The sequence below is a fragment of the Phyllostomus discolor genome, chromosome 6, assembly GCF_004126475.2.
Source record: "Phyllostomus discolor isolate MPI-MPIP mPhyDis1 chromosome 6, mPhyDis1.pri.v3, whole genome shotgun sequence".
Lineage (NCBI taxonomy): Eukaryota > Metazoa > Chordata > Mammalia > Chiroptera > Phyllostomidae > Phyllostomus > Phyllostomus discolor.
The window spans coordinates 157,450,423-157,468,247 of record NC_040908.2 but is presented as its reverse complement, the minus strand read 5'-3'; the positions used below and the strand labels follow the sequence as shown (position 1 = coordinate 157,468,247).

The window sequence follows — 17,825 nt, the reverse complement described above, 5'->3', positions numbered from 1 at the left end:
GACATTTCTTTTATTACTAACTTGGGGCAATATTTTCGTATATTTTTTCTGCTTACATTTCACCTATTTGAATTATGTATATCTTTTGTCAGTTTGTTTTGTAATATCTTTGTTTTGAACTCTAGCTTTTTTTCATTTTATACAGTCAAATTGATCAACTTTTCCTCTTTCTTGTTTAATCTGTTGCATCAGTTTCTGAGTTATCATCCTTATTCTCTCTCATAATATTTCTATGCCTTTTACTATTAATGTCAAATGACCCAGAATTTATGTCAGTTTGAGTTTTGAGATACTTGTCTTCTGTCTAATTAATCATCAGTCCTTCAATGAATCAATAACACTTTCAAATCACCGTGGCTGGTGTGGTTCAGTGGATTGATTGTTGACCTTTGAACCAAGGGGTTGCTAGTTAAATTCCCAGTCAGGGCATATGCCTGGGTTTTGGGAAGGTCCCCAGTAGGGGGCATGCAAAAGGCAACCACACATTGATGTTTCTCTCCCTGCCTTTCTTCCTCCCTTCTCCTCTCTGTGAAAATGAAACAAAATAATCCTTTTTAAAAAATAGCATCTTCAAATCAGTCACCATATATGTACTAAGAACCAATATATACCAGCAGTCAAGATAACAGAAGAAATCCTTTAAAATCATTTCTTTATTCATTTATTTTTATTATTAATCAAAAAAATAAATCAAAGAAGTCCTCAACCTCTTTACAATAATGTTGGTAAAATAACATGCCTTTAGATAAGAACATTAACTGCATAAGAATTACACACAACTGAATGTAGTACTCCTAAAATGAATATTGGTTCAAAAAATAGAAATATTTCTGGAGAATGAATTGATTGGTCAACCAAAGTTCAAAAACAAGAAAGAAGTAAAGTTATGGCTTTATGTGTTAAAATTCCCAACAAGGTTCTCTGAAACTCAATATTCAGTAAACTGATACTGACTTGGCCTAAGTAAAATATTTAAATACTAGTAAATATAATTTCCCATGTACCTCTAATGAAGTTACACATCTAATTAAAACTTTGTTTGCTTGCAGTCCAATTAAAATAGTATTAGTTGAGTGTGATAAACTAGAGATGTTATAATAATTACAAGCTCTGGTTGGCAGTTTCAATCATTTCTAATGACTATAAAAGAAAAAATTAATTGATTACTACTTATTTCAATATATTGGTTCCTAGAGAAAGTAAACACCAAATGGAGGGAGTTTTTGACTCTAAAGACAGGAGGAGTTAGGGGACAACAGTCAGGAAAACATCACAAGGGAAAAACATGCATTGGTTCAGGTAAACATACACATGATCTCCCTAAAAACTGCTGTCATTAATCAAAACATTGTAAGAGATCAAATTTTGGACAGATGTTGGACAACCATGAAAGCCAGGTCATATAATTCTACTTCGTTTTATTTTCAATAAGCAAAGAGAAATTTTGGGGACATAAGACAAGAACTTAGCTCCTGACAAGATGAACACATTAGATCAGACCAACACTTTTGGAGGTTTTATCACTGAACTCATTCATTTTGCCTAACACTCCTGAACTCCCCTAACTCTCTGACCTAGGGGTACATCACAGTAGTGGAGAATGCAATTTTCCCTTCTTTAATTCTTACTTTTACCTTCTGAAATTTTAAACCAGTTCAAATGTATTTGATTCTACAAGTCTCCCCTTTTTCCCCAGATGGACAAAGGCCTCTATCATGTATTCACCTGTATTGCTGTGCATTATTACTGTATATTAAATTGAAAAACACAATCCCAGATTACATATTTTTCTTGTTTTATAATTGTATTATTCAAACAATTTTTACTTTCATTATTTCATTTGACCTGCACATTCTTTGTAAGGTAAGTGTGCCCATTATCCTCGTCCTTTCAATGTGGAAAATTTGACCTGAGATACAGAAAGTTTTTCCTCTTAGAGGTAAAATCATATGATATTTCTCTTTCACTGCCTGGATTATTTCACTTAGCATAATACTCTCTAGTTCCATCCGTGCTGCCACAAAGGGTAAGACCCTTTCTTTTATTCTCCTGCATAGTATTCCATCATGTAAGTGTATCATCGTTTTTTAATCCATTCACGCACTGGGGAACCTAACCAACATAACAAACAAACAAGCGACATATAGTCAGAGACATTGATTAAGAACTAACTGACAGAAACCACAGGGGAGGTGGGAAGGAATAATGTGGGGTGAAAAGAAGGAAGTGTTGTCAGGAACATGTACAAAGGACATGAGGAAAAAACCAAAGAAGGATAAGATCAAAGGTGGGGCTGGCATGAGGGGGAGTAGTGGGGGGGGGGGTGTTGCAGACACCTGTACTTGAACAACAATAAAAAATAAATACTAAAGAAACGAAGGGAGGAAGGAAGGAAAGAACAAAGGAGCGAAGGAAGTTTTTCGAAGTATAGCTAAGTTAAAATTAGAGTGGGGTACCGCTAAATAGCCACTGTCTCTAACATTCACTGTCCATGTCACATAAACCTTCAAACCCATTTCATGTAGATTTCATGTAGATTTTCTAGGATCATGTAGATCCTAGAAAAGAGAAATCCTGAGCCCTCCAAGAAAGACATGGGTTGATACCTTAATTTTCTGGTCTAACTCCAGAATCAAGGTCTGTATGCTGCATGGTGAAGCAAATATCAAAGCAGAAAACAAATGCCTACATGAATAAGAGTATTGAACAGGCAAGAGTAGAGAATGAGTGAACTGAGTATAGGAGAGAGGAGAGTGAGAGTGAATTTACCCAAGGAAAGAAGATTCAGAGGGTAGCATACAGAAAGACAGAGAGGGGAGGGAGTCAAAGAAAACATTAGGGAGGATAGTTTGATGCAAGATTTCATTGCAGAAATCAACTTCTGTCTCCATGACCTAGGGGAATATCACTGCCTCAAAACCCGAAAGAGAGTGCAGTTAAGAATCATGAGGAAGGGTTCCCAAGGGTCTTGAAGACCCAGGTGTGGAGAAAGAACAGCCCTTCCTATTCTCATCCTAAATCTCTTCAAATGATGGGTCCCCCAAGACAGAAATTTCTTCCAATCTGGCCTCAATGCGATCGACAGTTTAATGGCCCCTCAGGGAGCAGAGAAACTTTTCAGAGTGGTGAAGCCAGGGAAGACCTAAGGACCCTGGACCACTCTAACTCTTCATTGCAGGAACTACATTCAGCAGCTCCATCATGTCTTAGAACACACACTGAGTGTAGATTCTATCGAATCAGTCTCACCTTCCATTACAAACTACCATTACTCTGTTCCACACATTCCTCATGGCATTTTTCACTTCCTTATTCCTGATGGTGTAAATCAAAGGATTGAGCAAGGGGGTTAGGATGGTGTAAAATATTGTCACCATTTTGTCAAAGGAGAAAGTGGATGGAGGTCGGGCATACGTGAATATGCAAGGGACAAAGAACAAAACCACAACAGTAATGTGAGATCCACAAGTGGAGAGAGCCTTCAACCGCCCTTCAGTACTGTGGGTTCTCAGAGAGCACAGGATGATGCCATAGGAGACAAGCAACAAAGAGAAGATTATGATGCAGATAAACCCACTGTTGGCCACCACCAAAAGGCCAAACACATGAGTGTCAGTGCAGGCCAGCTCTAGTAAAGGGTACAAGTCACATATGAAATGATCAATGACATTGGGGCCACAGAAGGGCAACTGTAAAGCAAAGAGAATTTGTATTATGGAATGTAAGAAGCCCCCTGTCCAGGCCACCCCCATCAGAATGCCACAGAGTCTCCTGTTCATGATAGAAGAGTAATGCAAGGGCTTGCAGATGGCCACATAGCGGTCATAGGCCATGACTGTGAGGACAATCACCTCCGTTCCAGCAAAGAAATGTCCAGTAAAGAGCTGGGTCATGCAGCCCTCAAAGGAGATGGTCTTCCTCTCATAGAGAGAGTCCACAATCATCTTCGGGGCAATGGTGGTGGAGTAGCAAGCATCCAGGAAGGACAAGAAAGCCAAGAAGAAGTACATGGGGGAGCCCAGGAGTGCTGGGCTGCTGCTGATGGTCACCACAATTAGCAAGTTGCCCCCGAGAGTAGCCATGTAGCTGAACAAAAATATAACAAATACTATTTTCTGAACATTTGGATTCTGTGAAAGCCCCAAGAGGATGAACTCAGTTACAAAGCTTTGGTTTTGCATGATTTCCAAGGAAAAGCTAAATGCTACTAGAGTAGACCTATAAAATCTGCAATAATGAGAAAAAGAAAAATTCACCTTGGGCCAGTTTATGATACCATTGTATCACAGTCATTGACCAGTTGCATCCGTGATAAAAGCTGATTACGTGCTTCTGTTGTATATGAGAACAGAAAATTGGAAATTTGCTAAAGGTTGTAGTGGAAGGTCAGGCAGATGTAAGGAGGAGATAAATTATTCAATATTTTAAAGTTGACAGGGCTTATTTATAGGAGAAGTATTCGTATACAGTAGGGAAGTGACATACTTTTAATCTCCACTGCCAAAGCAGATCATTTAGCTGTGGTTTCCTGGAGTGAATTGTTGAGGAGGATTCTGAAGCCATATCCACACTGAGCCAGAGAACTTGTAATTTATTGGTCATTCCCGACATTAGTATGGAATGGGAATGGGGTGACTCACATGCCATCACTGACCAGGAGATGACCTTATCTACAAAGAGAAGAGGAAATAACCCCTAGTTTAAGGGTCATTTGAAAATCATCGCTACTTATCCAATTGTTTTGAACTCTGAGCTGAATTGGGCCTTTAAGATGAATACAGAAAGCAGTCTGACAGCTGTCACAGGGGAGGTGGGTTAGGGGACTGGATGAAAAGTTGAAAAGATTAAGAAAACAACTCATGGACAGACAATAGTATGATTACCAGAGGGAAGGAGAGGTGGACACAGGGGGTATGTAGAAGAGGTTAAAGGGTGAATAAATGGTGAAAAAATGAGGCTCGACTTTTGATGGTGAACACACAATACAATATACAGGTGATGTATTATAGAATTGGACACTTGATGTCTATACAATTTTGTTAACCAGTGTCACCCCAATAAATTCATTAAAAAGCAAAACAAAAAAAGATAAATTAATTCATTCCCTGTAAAATAAGAAAGCTCTATGGAAGAGTCCCTAGCTCTACACTAACACTTAACAAATATGCACATACTGAGTCAGGTTCTTTCTTCATTCGTCATTTAAAAAAAGAACAGTTGTTTATGAAAAAACAATAATACCTGCTTAAGGGTATTGTCAGCATGACCAAGTTAACTAATGTAAAGAAAGCAGCTGTTTAAGAAATAGTCCTAGGAAACAGTCCATTTTATATGTTATTATCCCTGTTTTCCTGGAAGACAATCCATGCTTAAAAAGAAAACATCAAATAACATGCTGGGTCTGGAATTTAAACACAGTATCACAGCTCCAACACTTAAGTATTCCTAATGGATGAAGACAGAAAGGAGCAGAGCTGGCCCTTCTGCTGTCTTCAAACACCTGTGGAAATCAAAGTCATTAATTCTTTTCCTCCTGTTTGAAGGAGACCCCTTGATGACACAGAGCAAGTGGTATAGATTCAGAAAGTAATAGTCCAATTATTACAGATACAGGTTGGCACCAACCACATAGGTAAGGAATGGAAAGAGTATGCTGAGTATAGCTAGAGTCTTGAGACTTCTTAATATATTTACTAATTACTTATACTATGTGGCCCAATCTGATAATGTACAAATTGTCATTTATATGACTTTACTGAAAACCAAGTATGTTTATGTATAACCTACGAGCTCATCCCACAGGATTATGGTGAGTGTCAAACTGACAAAACATAAAACTTACTTATGATCAGTGCCAATTTTAGTCACTATTCTCTCACTTAGCAAGACAGCCACCATACCCATGAGTTGTCCAGAGAAGTACTCCAACTATTGACTATTTTCCATAGCTAGACTTCAGTTTTCGAGAATGGTCATGTCCTCACCTGTACATATAACAGAAATTTATGTCTGAAATATGTGTGTACATATACATATAATTTGTTAAATCAGGAAATAAAATAACAATGAGGCTTACTGTCAGAATGAAAAATAACCTGATCTTTGTGAAAACCATTCCAAGCTAACAAGGAGAATTTACAATAAAGATATGATTGTTTGTCATAATATATGTCTTCATGCTAACTTTGAAATAACCATTTCCACTACATTCCCAAGGTACTAGACATTCTTTAAAAAAGCCGCACTATGAACACCATATGCAGCTACAAATTGTCACCCAAAAAACAAGAGTACAAAGCAAACCCTGGAAGGTCACTGGATCAGTCACCTTACTTTTAACCATTTGTTAAAAGTAAGAAATACCGATGTATGATCCAGCAGTTATCACCTTGTCAGCAATGAACACAGTGGGCATATATTCTTTCAAATTAGTGTTGTGGGTTTTTTCAGATAAGTTTGAAAAAATAGAATCACTGGGTCATAAGACAATTACATTATTAATTTTTTGAGGTAACTCCATAGTGTTTTCCACAGTGATTGCGCCAATCTACATTCCTAACAACAGTGCACCAGGTTCCCTTTTCTCCACCTGCTCACCCTGACTAAAGGTACATTTACACAATAGAATACTACTGGGCTGTAAAAAAGAAGAAAAGCTTACCCTCTGCAACAGTATGGATGGACCTGAAGAGAATCATGCTGAGTGAAGTAAGCCAGTCAGAGTAAGACAAGTAGCATATGATCTCACTCATATGAGGAATCTAATGAACAAAATGAACAAACAAACAAAATAGAGACAGACTCATAGATAGAGAGAACAGGCTGACAGCTGTTGAGGCTGAGGGCTGCTAAGTGGGAGAGGTGAGGGGACAGAGTAAGAAAGAAGAAGAAATGACAGAGCACTCAGGGCCACAGACAACAATGTGGTGATTGTCAGGGAGAGGGAAGGTGGGAGTGGTGGAGGTGGGTATAGGGGAATCAATGGTGACAGACAGATGCTACACTTGGGGTGCTGAACACACAGTAGAATGTACAGATGATGTGTTTTTGAATTGTGAGCCTGAAAATTGTATCATTTTGCTAACCAGTGTCACCCCAATCAATTCAATTAAAAGGGAGAAAACTATATTAATTCTAAAATTGCAATCCAACTATTTGATTTCATGTAATCCTTTCAGAAATGTTTTAACAATACTTCCAGAATTACATACCTGTTTCTATTCCCTTTTTAGAACACAATCCTAAAAAATTTTCTAAAGGTGAAATGAGGTAGTGTAAGTTCTGTAATTGAAGATGATGCATGTTTTTCATAACAGTAAAACTTTAGAAATATATAAAATGTTCAATAATGGGAAGATGTTTCTGCAAATCAGTACTACAAATTAAGATGCTGTGAATACTAAATAATACAAGGATGTACATGGTGAGGTTTATTTACAATATGTTAAATGAAAAAATAAAACATTGTAATAATTCTGCTTCTTTGCACAGACATTTTAATATAATTTTAAAATTTAGAAGAGAACATATGGTAGACTTACTTTTGGTATATAAGTTAACATTAAGGGTCAAGCTTAAGCCCTGACTGGTGTAGCTCAGTGGGTTGAGCGTTGACCCGAAAACCAAAAAGACTCAAGTTTAAAACCCACAACACAATATTATCCTCTATCTAAACAGTTAAAAGCAAAGGAGATGAGTTATTACTATAATTTTATTACCTCCAGAATAGTTGATTTGCATCAGTGGAATTAAAATGCTAACAAACATAGAATCTTACACTAAAAACGGTAAACTAATGTAAACCTTCTATAAATTAACATATCATTGACCCAGTCCTTCCCAGAAGTTCATATACTTCTGTAGGAAGTGGCTGATTCTGTTCATATTTTCCCTAGAAGATTCCAAGGTCTTTCCTTTCTTCATAGCCATGTATTTTAATATACTGGAGCAGCACCAGATTGTGCACGGCCCCTCCCAGTCATGGACTGTGGGCTTTAGTCCACCTCATGGGGCTGTAGCCTTGGGAATTTGGCCTCCCCTCTCTCCCCAGTGCCCACTATTTCTTTCTCATCCATTTTGGCAGCAAACTGATGCTAGCATCCATTGTTCCAAAAACAATAGAAATTCCTCTTTCAACTTCAATAATTGAAAATATGAAAAATTAGTAGTATGGTTTTCATAAGTAGTACTTTGTAATTATATTTCAAGCAGTGAATTTTAGATGCATTTGAATGTACCTATATGTGCATATCAGTCATATTTGCATGTATTTTTCTAAGTAAATATAATTATTAAAAATTAACAGAATAGATTAAAACCACATTCAAACTACTCTCCTAGTTAAGTTCCTTAATTACAGTGTATTCTTTACTTTAGCAGTAAAAGTTTTATTCTCAATCTACCTAATCATGTTTCTTTTTGACTATCTGGGAAATATTCTCTTCAGATTTCAGAGCCCTTTCTCTCCTCTTCATAATAACCTGCTCATGTCCCTGAATGTCTCAACTTGTACACCCTTACTGATTCTGGAATTTGAAAAAATAATAACCCTTCTCTGTGTCCACCTATGTCCTTCCTGACTGATGCCTGAAACTTTTTTTCTTCTATTGCCCTAGCGATTCAGTTCACTTTAAGAAAGAGTCAAAGCCACAACCCCTGCACTAAAGCATTTTAAGTTCTGCCATGTAACTATTCCTGAAGAGTTCTGGTGCAGAAATCTAAGACTATTTATGATATCAAATGCACTAGGGAGAATTAAGTGAACATGATTAAAATTCGGAGATTCTGCTCTGTGACTTGACTGAGACACTCTTTCCTACCCTTAGTGAATGGCTCTGTGCCTTTGCTGGGGATTTACTACTGGGAATATTAGTGCAATATTGTATCAGTAATTGTGAAAAGTAAATAGCAGTTGAATCATCATGCTCCTACAATAGAATTCTTTAAACAGCCCCTGAAAATTCCACTTTTTAATCAAAAACACCAGGATGGGAATATTCAAAACTACACCAGGACATTCATCCTCATATGAAAGATAATTGAGAATACAACTAGAAAGAATAAATTAAATGCTGTTAGAATGTCAAGACAGAAATATGCACTTGTTGCATTTTTAGGGTATTTGGATTTAACCTAAAGGCGAAAAACTGAAGACAGGTCTGATTTCATTAGACTTGAATTAACAGGACTTCCTAAGCTTCCAAAAACAGGTTGCATTCTGACAGCTGCTATTTATTGAGCATGCACTATACTATGTATCGAGCACTCTCCTAATGACGCCACATGTATTATTGGTTTCTTAGCCCTCTGAACTTGGTGATATAACACCCATCAAAAATAAAGATTCTGAGAGCCAGAAAGGTTATGTAACTAGGCCATGTGTGCACAGTTAAATGATTTACTCACATGTTGCATTAAACCTCATACCTGGACCATGACAACCTACTTTTAAGTACAGCATCACAACTTCACATTTTCTCTAAAAAGGAAAAACTGTGAATTATAGATCTCACCATGGGTGAGTTCCTTGAAAGTGCTGGTGACGGCCATCTCTATTCTCTATAAATAAAAGTCCACTCAGTGTCTGGGAAAAAAATACGAAGGTCTTTTCCAAGTCTTACTTTTACATCTGAGAGAGAGGAAGAATATCTCTGGGAGACAAACTAGAGAATGTTCCCTGCTGCCTCAAGCACCATCTTCAACGTGGTCTCAGGGAAAACAATCAATAAAGAAGCAAAGTTGGTTTCTTGATTTCCAATTGGAATTTAAAGAGGTTTCTCCGAGAGATCATGAACGTTTAGAATTGCCTCTGAGTTACTGGCAGGGTTTGGAAATTGGAAATCAGGGGAGCTAAAACAGTTAAAAGAAGAACTTGGCCCCCAAAATAAGAGGAGAAAGCTTTAAGGACATCTTCAAAATGTGACTAGTGATCGGTTCTGTGTTTGAATATTTTCACACCATGCTAGTGAGGTGAATTGTGAAGTGGGAAGACTAGAGGAGGTGGAATCTAAAAGGCTTCCCTTTATTGCTTAGCTGGATTGAGCCTCACTTTTTTCTGTAAAAAATGGAGTAAAAATCCAAGAAAACTCGTTCTACATTCAGGGACTTAAAACATAAAGAACAAACTGCTTCATAGTTGGCCTTGAACAATAGCAGCTCACTCCCTTCACTTAACATTTTCACTGAATTAAAAGTCCAAATTAAACTAAAGTACCCTTATCCAATACATCCAAACAACATTTATCTTACTAATTTTTAGGAGTAAACTAACTGGCTTCCTTACATGCTGTGTTAAGTATCAAAAATAATCAAATGACAGTTGATCCTCATGAGAAAATCTTGATGCTGAGTGCAAAGGGACATCTTAACATTCTTTACAACTATCCCCATAGCAGCAAACTCCATCCACTAAGAATGTCAGACCACCTGACATTTCCTCCTCCAGTTCTTGCACCTTCCAACTTTGCTGTTGACCATTTGTAACTTGTGCCTCATCAGTCTCCTCACTCCTCCACTGAGTATTCAATATGACTCATAAGACACAATCACGGGCTCTAGTTTCCCTCTTCAAACCCTCCTCCTTGTCTTAGAGTGGAAAGAACATTGACTCAGTACTCTTCTTATCCTTACTGCTGGCTTACTCTCATCTTCTAAACATGTGTCATTTAGTCCAGATTCTGTCAAATTGTTTCTCACCAGCTGCTGTAGACTTGACCATATTTAATACATTAAGTGTTCGTTTTGTCTCTTCCAGACCTAGACTTTTCAGAAAAGTGTTCTATTTCTTATGAATTTAATAGCCATGCATAAAGTGGAATACACAGGTACCCCCAAAGAACAGATGTATTATCCTCTGACGTTACTGTATGGTCAAATTATGGAAGAGATACCCCCAAATGACCAGTGAGTTTAAGAAAGGTTTATTCGTAAAAAGTAACATGATACATAATGTCATCGTGAGAAGCTTTGCTTTATAAATGTTATATAGCAATGGAGAGCACCCTGATATTTTCCATGTACACAGAAGGACATTGTTGCTGAAATATGTGGCTGTGTGTGATATAAGTCTACAAAATATGAGACTAAAACTTTCTGGAATGAAGCCATTGCTGGTGTAGCTCAGTGGATTGAACTTGGGCTATGAACCAAAGAGTCGCTGATTCAATTCCCAGTCAGGGTACATGCCTAGGTTGCAGGCCGGGTCCCCAGTGGGGGCCATGTGAGAGGCAACGGCACATTGATGTTTCTCTCCCTCTTTCTCCCTCCCTTTTCCTATAAATAAATTAATTAACTAACTAACTAACTTTCTGGAAAGATAACGTAAATCTATAAGGCTGTTAATATTATCTATAGACATAAACAGCAAGTGCTTTTTGTTGAAAGATGGTAAGACTGACTTTTGGAAGACCTGAATTCAAGTTGTATAGCTCAAACTCTTAGCTGTGTGAACTGAGGCAAGTAAGTGATCAAACCTCCCTTGGCTTCAGTTTGCTTCTCTGTAAATGAGGATAGTAATATGGAGTCTGCCGGCTTAGTATGTGGATGAGTCACCTAACTCACCTAAATATCTATGATTGATAATAAAGCATTTATTTAATGTAAATACATGTATCACACCTCCAGAGAAACAGCTTTGGAACCTAAGCATATGCACTTTTCTTGAGATTAGTTGAAAGAATGTTCACCTTTTTTGCTTCAAATAGCTCCTAAAGTCTTTGAAAGGAAAAATGAAAAAAAAATCCTTCCTTTTCTACAAGAAAAACTGTGAGCCAAAAAGAATTTAAGAAAATAAGGCCAAATTAAGAATAATTTGAGTAAACCCAAACTTTATGTCCTATTTTTGTGCTGAGAAATAAACAGAGATAGGTCATGAATGATTATTTCTCCCATCTATGGGGGTCTTTCTTTTCACTTTTGGCAGATACATAGTGCCAAAAAGGGAAAAACTCAGCAGGGATTCTCCAATTCCCCAAATATCCCTTTCCCTTTATATTCTAAAAATTTCTATCTTCTGGGTTATTTATTGTTTTTTTGTTGTTTTTGGGGGGTCGGGAATTTTTTTTGTTTGTTCATTTTGATTTAATTTGCTTTACCACAAGCTAAGCAAAAATAAAAGAATCCTAATATGAAAGTCCTATGGAAAAGCCAATTTCATCCACATAACAGGTATGAAGAATTTCAAAACGTAGCCATGACATTCTGGAGAAAAACTTTGTCTAACAGGGTTGTCCAACCTGTGGCCCACAGGTTACACGAGGCTCAGGATAGCTATGAATGCAGCCCAACCAAAATCATAAATTTACCTAAAACATTATGAGATCTTTTTGTGATTATGTGTCACAATGTATTTAATGTGTTGCCAGAAAAACTCTTTCTGCCAGTGTGGCCCAGAGACACCAAAATGTTGGGCACCCCTGCTAGAAGCATCACACTAGGCATTTATCATCAATTTTTCCACTGCATACCCTCAGTCTATGCACATGAACATCGAGGCTGTGGAAAAGTACATTGAAAGTTATCAAAAGCATAATAGCACAATAATCTCTAGGACCATCCATGCTGTTGCAAAAGATAGAGGTCCTTCCTTTTTGCAGCAAGTAGCATTCCATTATGTAAATGTACCACAGTTTATTAATTTGCTCATTTACTCATGGGCACTTGGGCTGTTTTCAGATCTTGGCTATTGTAAATACCACTGCTATGAACACAGGGTGCATATATTCTTTCAGCCATGATGGTCTGAAGGAAGGAGGGTGAGGGCTAGGTGGAGGTGGGCAAAGGAAGGAAATTATGCAATCATAATACTGTAAACAATAAAAAAAAAGTTAAAGTTATCAGAAGTACCAAGGAAAAAGCCAAGCTATTTCTTAGTGTTCAATAAGTGTTAGTTTCAGAACTCCTTTTTTTCCCTACCAATGATCTGCAAAATCTGTTAATTTTTTTTCACAGTGTGCTATAGATATAATCCTCCCTGTTTATATACATCATCACATTCTTGGTATTTGAACAGGCTAAGCTACTCTCTTCAACAAACTCCACATGGCATTTTTCACCTCTGTGTTTCTCACTGTGTAAATGACAGGATTAAACATGGGAGTTAGGATTGCAAAGAACACAGTCACCAGTTTGTCCACAGGGTAGGTGACCACAGGACGCATGTAGGTGAATATGCAAGGCACAAAAAAGAGTACAACTACCATTAAGTGGGCTCCACATGTAGAGAGGGCTTTGCGCTGTCCTTCAGAGCCATGGGATTTCAGGGAGCTCAGGATGGCTATGTAGGAGGTGAGCAGCATGGAAAAAATAAGCAAGCACATGGCCCCACTATTGGCTGCCACTATCATTCCGAGCCTATAGGTGTCTCTGCAGGCAAGTTTCAGCAGTGGGAAGAGATCACACATGAAGTGGTCAATGACATTGGGACCACAGAAGGGCAAGTGGACCATGAAAAGAATCTGTACAGTGGCATGCAGGACCCCCCCAATCCAGGCCACCAGCACCAGGAGGCAGCAGAGCCCCTGCCTCATGATGGTCACATAGTGAAGGGGCTTGCAGATGGCCACATAGCGGTCATAGGCCATGACAATGAGGAGGATGATCTCTGAGCCTCCCAGGAAGTGCTCCACAAACAGCTGAGTCAGGCAGCTGCCCAAAGAGATGGTTGTCCTCTGGTACAACAGGTCGATGATCATTTTGGGGGTGGTGACAGAGGTGTAGAGGGCATCGATGGCAGACAAGCAAGTGAGAAAGAAGTACATGGGAGCTGAAAGTGTGGGGCTGAGGGAAATGGTAATGATGATGAGCAGATTGGCCAGAACGGTAAATAGGAAAATGAACAAAAAGACAATGAAGAGTATTTTCTGCAATTGTGGATTCTGTGTGAGTCCCAAGAGAATAAACTCAGTCACATTGTTGGGATGTGTGAGGTGATCCATGTAAGAAGTAACACTTTCTTGGGGCCTAAATTACCTATAAAGAGATAAAGAATGGGACCTGTTACACATGAAGGATTGTTGTGTGAATTTCACAATACAGAAATAGGATATTCGCTATAACTCTGGAGTGTGTCCTTGGCACCCCTCACCCCACTAATGGTTTCAACTCTTTCCCACTTCCTCCATAATGCTTTCTGTCTCTTCAGACACCTAGTACCTAACACATAAAAAAAAATCCATAGGGCAACAATTGATGTGAAATTTACCATAAACATACTGGGCTGTATACAGGAGATCCAGGTTCTCTTTCTGGTTCCTACTCCATGTGACTTTGTAAAGTCTGTTCAGTGCCCTGCACTTCCCAACCTTCTCCTATATCTGCCTGTACAAATTGAAAATCTCAATTGCATTTTGTAAGTTGTAAAGTGCTGCACAAAAGACTTATTCCTTCTTCCACAATTTATATTTGAACCCATAGTTCTGTGGGGAGAAAGACATGGTAAATAAGCATCTATTATAAGCAGACACGTGGAAGTGATTGGAAGATACAGCCTCCTGGGTGTCTTCCATCACACATATGCTGTTCATGGATATTTCTTCACTGCTGAGCATAGTGCCTGACATGATATCTGCAGTGTCTTGCACCTATTGGATGACAAGTAAATGGCCAGAAAGTTGCCACCTTCTTTCAGCTCCCTGTGTAGAAACAGGCCTGTTCCCCCATCCTGTAAACCTAGGAATTCAAGTGCTTTCATCCCCCACTCTGTTTATCATTGCACTCTATTTTATGAGAAACATTAATAAGCTTTTGAAAGAAAGCTGCATTCTTGTTCAATAATTTGTCATTTAGAAATTTAAAAATAGTTCATTTTGGACCTGGCTGGAGTAGCTCAGTGGATTGAGTGCGGACTGTGAAGCAAAGCATTGCAGGTTCGATTCCCAGTCAGGGCACATGCCTGGGTTGCAGGCCATGGCCCCTAGCAACCGCACATTGATGTCTCTCTCTCTCTCTCTTTCTCCCTCCCTTCACTCTCTAAAAATAAATAAATAAAATCTTTAAAAAATAGTTCATTTTTCTTATTTAAGTCTAATCGAACATAATTTTAACATAGTCACATTCAGTAAATTTACAGCTTCCATAGACTGGGATTAAAAACAACCCTTGGGTAGGTAGGTGCTCAATACATGAGGACTTATCAAGCAAAGGAAGCCCTTATTTTCACAGTTTTAAAAACATAGAAATTTAATATAAACAATAAAAGGTGTCTGCTACATAAGACATATAAAGTATCATTCATATAAATACAATCACATATATCAAGTACTTACTTTAAGTACCTAATACACATTCACTCATTCAGCAAATATTTATTGGACAATTACTATGCATATATTAATGTATGTTTATCCACACAAATCATAAAAAGTGTCCCTGTTAAATGCCTTTTGTAACTGCTCCCTCCCCAACATTTTATTACCAAACAGCAGCAGCTCATCCATCCATGGTATGAATGAGTCTCCCCACCCCTGCAGGTTTCTGCTATAGGCATTCTCGTGCCTTCTTCTCCCACCCTCCCAGCACATCCTTCATCCGTCATGCCTGCTTGCAGGAAGATGTACCATCACCAATAGAATGAGGAAAGATGAGGACAAAAATTTTCCAAAAGAAACGGGAGAAAAGATAAATATATTCTGAAAAAATACATATTTATTTTCCTTTTAAAGGTACATGGATAAACAACTGTATTTTTAATCACCCCAAATGAAAATGTTATACACATGTGAAAACAAAGTGCAGCAGCTTCATTGAATTGCCTTATTTATTCTGAGGTGGACTCCCCCAACAGAGCAGAAAATACCATAGTGCACGTAGTGAAAATAACATATAAGAAAAATGGTTTAGAAATAGCAATGAAAAAATGAAAGTTACCTTGTCTTTTTTCTTTAACTCTACAATATTCTTTGTAGGAGTAAACTCTAAAGAAGAATTTTTAAAAGAGGAAACTCATTAAGTACAAATATGTTTAACACAATTATTAAGAGCTATGGAAAATCAGAAACAGCATGGAATGTCCTACACTAAGACATGAATAGGTAAAATATTGCACATCTCTTTGAATAATGTGTGGGTTTTAACAGAGATGATTTTTAAAATTGTGTAATATAGCCCTGGCTGGCATAGCTCAGTGGATTGAACATGGGCTGGAAACTAAAGTGTCCCAGGTTCGATTCCCAGCCAGGGTACATTCCTGGGTTGCAGGCCATAACCCCCAGCAACCGCACATTGATGTTTCTCTCTCTCTCTCGCTCTCTCCCCCCTCCCTTCCCTCCCTAAAAATGGATGAATAAAATCTTTAAAAAATAAATAAATAAAAATAAAATAAAATAAAATAAAATAAAATAAAATAAAATTCTGTAATATAGGAAAATTCTGAGGTTGGAAAATTCAATGGAGAAAAATGTGAATATATAATGTGATTCTAATTTAATTATTTATCAGTAAAAAAGACCTCAAAATATTTTTACTTCTACATTTATCATATCGAAAGATTATATCTTTCCTGATGCTTCATGTATTGAAAAAGAGATTTAAAACTAATATTGGTGGGGGCAGGTGTGACTATATGATTTCTAAGATGCGTTTAAACCTGGGATTCTATACTTACGTGATTTCATTTGAGGGCAGGGTTGGGAATCTCGCCTATGAACTTATCTGACATAGTTCCATGATCAGGGCCTCAGGCAGCTGTTAGTTCACCAAGATAGAAGAAAAGATGCAAGTTTAAAAATGACAACTAGCTCAGCTACTGTCTTTGTTCACCCATAAATGGCACCTCTGGATAAGGCCCTTCTCCCAGGCTTTGCAAGAGTGCTACCACATATTTTTTGTAGGCAAATTCCATGGCCTTTCTTAGCTGTGGCTAATTAGACCTCAGGGGTATTTCACCATCATTAGCACATCTTGCCAACAAGCCAATTATTTCATATAACTTAGCTGAACTTTGAGAACTTTTATATCATTCATCTTTAATTCCCTCCTTAAGTCTACATGAAGATAAACCATCATGGCAAAAGGCAAAAAAAGTTGGCTTGGCCACTTATGAATTTGGATATTTGATAACAAATGAACCTAATATGGAGTTTGTGTATTCGGTATTGTATAAGCTAAACATTTAGGTGGGTAACTAACTCTATGACTTTAAAATTTTTATTATAATAGTTTGGTTTTTAATCAGTCCACCACTCATGGTGATCATAGTTTTTAAATATTGTTAATGTATTATGAAGACAGATTCAGTTGAATTTTCTGGTGGACTTGAATTACTCCAAAGTGTTTGCACCACATCACCTGAGGACAGAATTATCTTTACTGAGACAATTTCTAGTCTAGAAGCCAACATTTGTTTGAGTGCTTATCAAGTGCCAGACACATTTCATCTTTTTATCAACATTGACTCAGATACTATTATTCTCCTTATTCAACAGGTGAAATAACTAAGAGTAAAGAAGCTGTTTGATCTAAGTCAGTAGGCTGTGACCCTTGACTTACATTGACTTAAACAGCAAAGGTAATTCCCTCAAATGTGTTCAAGCTCTCAAACCTTGACTATTTGCTGTAAAATGAAGATAAGTTGGCTCAAAAAAATGACTGTGATTGTGAAGACACTACCAGCTCAGTAAACGGCACAGTTAGATACAAAGCAAGTGTTAAGTGCAGATTATCATCACTGACTATGAAATAGATTACATTTGACCATGACTGTTAAAATTGTGTTATTTCTATGAGGCTGTACCTATGCCACCCACATCAATGAATTATTTAAAAGAATGAGAATATGTTTTCATTTTAACCATGCAGCACAATTTTTTTTTCTTCTTACCAAGGTGACT

At 37.6% G+C, this 17,825-nt stretch overlaps 4 protein-coding genes across 6 annotated transcripts in view; all 4 read right to left on the bottom strand.

The window, feature by feature from the left end:
• The window catches only part of LOC114499966 (olfactory receptor 4A5-like), a 70,317-nt gene that overhangs the window by 9,181 nt on the left and 43,311 nt on the right, over positions 1-17,825 (bottom strand). The window lies entirely within an intron of this gene.
• Positions 1-17,825, bottom strand: part of LOC114499916 (olfactory receptor 4A5-like) — a 203,310-nt gene that overhangs the window by 160,990 nt on the left and 24,495 nt on the right. The gene's annotated exons all lie outside the window — the stretch shown is intronic.
• LOC114499865 (olfactory receptor 4C15-like) lies at positions 2,421-4,295 on the bottom strand. Its single transcript, XM_028516363.2, has one exon. The coding sequence runs from the start codon at positions 4,179-4,181 to the stop codon at positions 3,246-3,248; it is 936 nt and encodes a 311-aa protein (XP_028372164.1). The 5' UTR covers positions 4,182-4,295; the 3' UTR covers positions 2,421-3,245.
• On the bottom strand, positions 13,011-15,537 carry LOC114499010 (olfactory receptor 140-like). Its single transcript, XM_028514973.2, has 2 exons — positions 15,413-15,537; positions 13,011-13,968 (listed from the first exon to the last, which is right to left on the bottom strand). Exon 2 carries the CDS (start codon positions 13,932-13,934, stop codon positions 13,011-13,013), a length of 924 nt encoding a protein of 307 aa, XP_028370774.1. The 5' UTR covers positions 13,935-13,968; positions 15,413-15,537.